General features: G+C 45.4%; 1 protein-coding gene across 2 annotated transcripts in view; it reads left to right on the top strand.

The window, feature by feature from the left end:
* LOC118418059 overlaps positions 1-1,099 on the top strand; it is a 7,139-nt gene extending 6,040 nt beyond the window's left edge. The window contains exons 3-4 of one of the 2 annotated variants that reach the window (XM_035823881.1): positions 457-682; positions 915-986. In XM_035823881.1, coding sequence (XP_035679774.1) covers positions 457-682; positions 915-980 — 292 coding nt within the window. In that variant the 3' untranslated portion in view covers positions 981-986. Of the gene's footprint in view, positions 1-456; positions 683-914 lie in introns of both variants that reach the window. The other variant, XM_035823880.1, reaches the window with a different exon arrangement.
* The last annotated feature ends 5,575 nt before the right edge of the window (positions 1,100-6,674 follow it).

Raw genomic sequence — 6,674 nt, 5'->3', positions numbered from 1 at the left:
CGCACTGCGCTAGTGTTGTGTGAAAGTTTGTGACACCCTGTAACACTTTGTTCCAGCATTGCGCTAGTGTTGTGTGAGAGTGAAAGTTACTGACACCTGTAACCTTTGTTCCAGCATTGCGCTAGTGTTGTGTGAGAGTGAAAGTTTGTGACACCTGTAACCTTTGTTCCAGCATTGCGCTAGTGTTGTGTGAGAGTGAAAGTTACTGACACCTGTAACCTTTGTTCCAGCACTGCGCTAGTGTTGTGTGAAAGTTACTGACACCTGTAACCTTTGTTCCAGCATTGCGCTAGTGTTGTGTGAGAGTGAAAGTTACCGACACCTGTAACCTTTGTTTCAGCACTGCGCTAGTGTTGTGTGAAAGTGAAAGTTTGTGACACCTGTAACCTTTGTTCCAGCATTGCGCTAGTGTTGTGTGAGAGTGAAAGTTACTGACACCTGTAACCTTTGTTCCAGCATTGCTTTGATCATCCTGATTGTTGTGGTGAAAGTGATCATCTTGATCTGCTGGCTGTGCGGGCGGAACAAGCGGCAGGGCTACGTCCGGCTGCAAGGGGGCGCTAACAACACGTACCACGCTGCGGACGCCACAGCCTACACGTACCCCGTACACCCCAGCCCCGCCCAACCGTCCGCACCGCCCCCGTACCAGAACCCGTACCAGGCCAAGGACTTCAGCACGGTGAGTTCAAGTTGTACCGTCCTTCATTTCTGTGTTGGGGACTAACAGGGCAGAGCTGAATTGTTCTTCAAAGCATTTCTCTATTTATTTGCATTGAATAACTCTGATTAAGCCTGCAATGTGGCTCATCAGCTGTTTTTACGTTTACCCCTCTCCAAAGTACATCAGAATTGTCTCATTGAATGCTGTCACCTGATATATTAGTAACAGTTATTTGTCTCCTGTCTTCCAGATGGCCACCGCTCCACCGGCCTACACAGCAGAGAACCCCCCACCCTACTCTGCACCCAGAACGTGATCCCCCCACCCTACTCTGCAGCCAGAACGTGAGCCCCCCACCCTACTCTGCACCCAGAATGTGATCCCCCCACCCCCACCCCCTACTCTGCATCCAGAACGTGATCCCCCCACCCCCACCCCCTACTCTGCATCCAGAATGTGATCCCCCCACCTCTGCATCCAGAAGGTGATCCCCCCACCCCCTACTCTGCATCCAGAACCTGATACCCCCACCCCCTACTCTGCTTCCAGATCATGAGCCCCCCACCCTACTCTACACCCACGATGTGACCCCCCACCCTACTCTGCACCCAGAACGTGACCCCCCCACCCTACTCTGCATCCAGAATGTGATCCCCCCACCTCTGCATCCAGAAGGTGATCCCCCCACCCCCTACTCTGCATCCAGAACCTGATACCCCCACCCCCTACTCTGCTTCCAGATCATGAGCCCCCCACCCTACTCTGCACCCACGATGTGACCCCCCACCCTACTCTGCACCCAGAACGTGAGCCCAGAATATACCTAGACTGCTCATACCATAGGCCAATGATTCTACTCTCCAAGCAAAAATGAGGCTCTGGCTTGCTTTCAATGGCATTTTTCTTAGGCTTTCTATTTTGTCAGCCATTCCTAAAAAGTCTGAGCTAAATCTCTACTAGGACAGCCCATCATTGGGGAAACTTCAGTAGATTCCTGACCTTCACATATCAGAGAATGGTTCCAGAGAGCAATCTGCTAGATTCTGCCTATGCATGTCTTTTTGCCTAATGCCATCTACAGTTGTATATTACAATGTACTTGTGATGGTTATAATGCCTTGTTGTATACATGTAGTGGTAACGCTTCTATTTGGTGGTGTAACTGTTTAGCCATGTTATAAACCTGATTTTCTGTGATGCTGAGTTGGTTTGAGTCAGACCAAATGTTGCATGTTGATAACATGGCTTATAAGATATACAATCATATAAACCAGTGTAGGAATATTAGATTTAATAGTATGTGTCTACTCTGGAGTATATTAGATTCTGTATGTGTCTACTGGTGTATGTATAGGAATATTAGATTCTGTATGTGTCTACTGGTGTATATATAGTAATATCAGATTCTGTATGTGTAACAGGTGTATATAGTAATATTAGGACCATAAGGATGATGATGATGAAGGGATAAATCACCCATAGCTGTTGTACATATTTTTATACTTATGGACGAGTCTGGTGAAAGTTTGATACTTATATATAGTGAAAAGAACTATTTTTGTTATCTCTGCATGGAGCTGAGGATTTAAGGGGCTGAGCCATTTTCACATTACTTATAAGTATTTCTCAAAAAATTTCTCTTATTGTACAGTTCTGTGTTTCTTTGTTTAACTAAGAGGAGTCTAAGGTAGCCTGGTATCCAGCCGGAAAGAAGAGACTCGGGAACTATATTACGGCTGGACACCAGGCTAAGTCTAAGGTGATTTTTCAGTCTGATATCTGGGGATGGTACAATAAGAAAAAGTGCCTTTTGTTTTATGATGGGAAATAAAGTGGTGAAAGATGCTTTTTGAGAGTTTGAACTGATATTCAGTTTCGATGTTGACTATTTTCTACTATGTACTGGACATGTCATACAGTGTACCTTGATGTTGGGTTGAAGAGATTCATTAGTCACGTATGTAAACAGTTAGTAGAATTTTTCATCAATCACTGACTAGTTTTGACAGGTAGGTACACATACCTGCAAATTTTCGGTGACTGTCAGTCCATCATGATCACGGAGTGACCTAGTTCTCGCCAGAGTTGCGTGAAACCCCAAACCCCGTTAAATGGCATGACACGAGCAACTTGGCTGGAACAAGTTGCGAGACTTCGGGAGTAATAGCCGCCATAGCTGTAGATGTTGTGTCTTTTTACAGCGCAAATTTAACAATTTTTGGAGGGTTAAAGAGGCTCTACAACAAAAAGGATATATGTGAGCGTTACATTTTTTTCACCCTCACACTCAGGGTTGACAATCACAGCAAAGCCTATGATATCACCCCTGACAACTCAGCCACAGTATTCGGTTATTAGGGGTGCCTTTCTTATGAATATTAATGAGCTTGCCCTTATATGAGCAGTCAGCAGTTGGGGATCGGGCGTCGGCATGGTGAGCAAACAAAGCCATGGTAATACGTAACATGATTGGCTGATAGCTTCCCTTCCAAAGCTCAGTCATACAGATGAAGCAGAGGAGAAATGCAGGAGAAACACACCAGGCAAAAAAAGAGCTATTTCCTGTGTGTATCCTGCCTTTTTTACCCAGTCAGAGAGGTTCTAATGTTTGTTTAAGAGGACATACAACGGACAACTTTCCTTTTCGCCAGTTAGAGACAGTGAATCTTATGTGTGCCTGTTGTGATTCTTGGTAATCAATCACCCTAGGAGGAGAGCTGGGCTGAGCTGATGGTCAACAGGCTCTTATCCTTATCTCTGCAGCTGATTAAGGGTGAAAAATCAATTATCCATGCACTGCCAGGGCATTGTGGATAGAATATCTCTGATTGAATTGTATAGGCCTGTATACGTTGTTGTCTTTATTCTAAACCAATGATTGATAATGAACTGAAAGTTCAACATGAAAGTCTAGTTTGACTGAGATAAAGGTCTAGTTTGACAGAGGCAGTGTTAAATCCACAGGGTATTGCAGTGATTGGCATAACAAGGGGTGCCATCCAGTTTGCCTAGTTCCAGGGCTGCTCATGTTCCAGGGCTGCTAATGTGGGGGTGGTCACGCCACATTATGCCTCAGGAGTACTTGTCCAGTGCTTCACATCAGACTGTAAATTAGACCATGATAGGTATAGCCTCAGCAGCATTTTCCTTGCTTGACTGAGTCTGGCGTTGCAAACAACTGTCCAGACAGACCAAGTTGAAGACCTACAACACCCTGGTCACAGAAGCACCAGGAATGATCAGCTAAGTACAGACATTACCTCCTGTAGTCAGAGAAGTATCCTGTGTTTGTTTAAGTTAGTTCTGCCAGATGAGCCATGTAATTGGGGAATTAGGGAGATCCTCAAGTCCAGACACCAATGGTGACAGATGTAGGTCAGTGTAGAGGGGTGGGTCATACTATCTGTGTCAATGATGCCTGTTTCTTTTTTCTGTATTATGCATACTTAGTCAAACCTTGCAGTACCTGTACCTAATAGCTGTATCTATAGAAAGCCCATGTACAGGCTGCATGAAACCCCTTCCAGGTACCTAGCCCCCCTGCTCTGTTACTTGTATACAGCCTGGCCAGGCCTGTATCATGTGACATACCTAGGGCTGAGTCATGTGACTGGCCTAGTACAGCCACTAGTAAGGTATATATGTCTGAACTTATAGTCAATCTAAGAAGTGTGATGGGCACAGTTTGCCCTCTTCACACTCAGTAGTGAAATCACCTTGCTTTAGACGTAAGTGGGCTTAAACCAAATAGATTTTCCTGAATTTCCAATTAGGGGTTTAGACTTGTTGGAGATTCAAGTATGCAAGTGTAATGAAAGAAGATGGAACTGGTGTCGTAGAAAATGATTACAGACGCACAAGATCTGCCGTGGCCGAGAAACGATCTTTATTCTCCTCTGTCACATCATGACTGTCTCTGTGTGCCCTCTCTTTCTGGACTGACCCTGATCACTGGTGTTCCTTCTTTTTATCCTCTGGCTAATTCCTACCACATGTACTTGACAGGTCATTAATTAACTGTGATCATCTCTTTGTTCTTCCTTATCTCATCTACTCCTCAGCAAAAATACAAGATGTTTATCAGTGATTATCAGAATCTGTGGATTTCTAAGAACCCACCCGCAAGAATCAATTTAAACAGATGTTGTCAATATGTGCTCTATTACATCCCCCTGCTTTGAAACAAATGCGTCCCCGCATTTTACAATAGCAACTATCACTATGAAAGAACAAAAAAACAGCAATAAGTCAGTTTACATCAGTGACATATTGATTGATATATGACAAACAGATCTGAGTGGAGAAACACTGTGAAACTATGAAATCTGTATCAAAAATCTCGTCAATGGATCAAGAGTTCAGTTATCAAGTCTATGGTACAATGTCCGTTTTCAGGTCATTATCTGCATGATCTTGGGGTCACCATCACTCCGGTCGTCGTTGTTGCTCTAGGGTCTGCTCTGCTCAGGTGCACCAGTTGTCTCTCTGTCCTCCCCTTGCTTCCTTGTCCTCACGGCGGCTGTGTCCTGTCCTTGCCCAATTGGCTGCCGGTGTGGCTTGTCGGGATCAGGTCACAGGCCCGTAGAATCCTTGGTCCTTCGTAGGTGGGGTGCCCTTTGTGGCGTCTCCTCCACCGTGTCTGGACCATTTACACCCTCCATAAGTGACTCTCGCTTCGCCACCGTCCGGGTTTATCTCCTGCAAGGTAGAGCATCGTACAACCTGGCCACACCGTCTTGCTACCTTCACTAGACCCTACACTAATTTCAGATGTTCGTCTCTAGTCTATCACTAGCACAAGCTAAGCTCTGGGGGTAGGATTTAACTGACCTTGCTATCAGCTGAGCCTTCATGACGCCCAAACATCCCCGCTAACCGGCAACATTTGCCCGAATGTCTGGCTTTCCACGGACATCAATCCGGCAGTCAGCTCCACCCCCCACTGGCTTATGGACCCAGGACCCTCACTGAAACATTCTTCACTTCAATGAAACTGTCATCTGTCTTTCCATTGAGACTCAATCTAAATGTCTAAGCTACCAAGAAACAAAGAACTGTTTTCAACCTGCCCAATCCTACCAAAAACTATCATGTTTTTTTGTCCAAGTTTACCCCTGGACTCAATTAAAGCTAGGTCTCACTAGGCACGCTCAATACCTACCCCACCCCAGGAGTCTGCGGAGTTCCCCTACCCCCTGCTCAACCGTGGCTGTCGGTAGAGCTCCTGTCGACCTATCCTAACTTTAGCAGTCCTCCCAAAAACTTGCAAGTATCATTGTCTACAACTAGTACAAGGCTAACATACACGTCACGTGCACTGCAGAACAGAGTCTGACTTACTTTTCCGTTCACCACACAAAGAACAACAAGGAACATCGCACTGCCATAGATAAGCATCTTTTTTTTTTTTTTTTTTAATCATTTCCGAATCAGGGAGAGAACTTCCTAAAGCCAAATTCAAAATCACACGAATCCACTTGACACTTCACGGCTTTTTTTTCTAAACTTTTACTACATTCAACTATACAAACTTTTAGAACCTAAGCTGTCTAACGGAAACTACCTTGGTATAACTACATAATCTACCAAATTTAAGCTACATCACAGTACACAAAATCGGACAAGGTGGCCAGGTTACAATGCTCAAAACCATGCAAAGCGCACTCTCACCGGACTGATACTGGTTGTGGTCTGTAGCAATCATCTTCCGTGGCCTTGGAGTCGTCAGTGCCGGGTTGGCCATGCTGGACTGCAACGGGCTGTGCTCCGGGGTGGTCATCTCTTGTAGTCTTGTAGCCGTCCGAGGGTTGGTCATGCTGGTCATGGTCTCTCCGATCCCGTGCAGGGGGATATTACCGTATCCGCGCACACAACGCCATGTAATGAAAGAAGATGGAACTGGTGTCGTAGAAAATGATTACAGACGCACAAGATCTGCCTTACCCGAGAAACGATCTTTATTCTCCTCTGTCACATCATTGAGCACTCTGTGTGCCCTCTCTTTCTGGAC

The sequence above is a fragment of the Branchiostoma floridae genome, chromosome 6 (assembly GCF_000003815.2).
Source record: "Branchiostoma floridae strain S238N-H82 chromosome 6, Bfl_VNyyK, whole genome shotgun sequence".
Classification (NCBI taxonomy): domain Eukaryota; kingdom Metazoa; phylum Chordata; class Leptocardii; order Amphioxiformes; family Branchiostomatidae; genus Branchiostoma; species Branchiostoma floridae.
The sequence above is the reverse complement of the archived record's forward strand: the minus strand, read 5'-3'. Positions and strand labels throughout refer to the sequence as shown.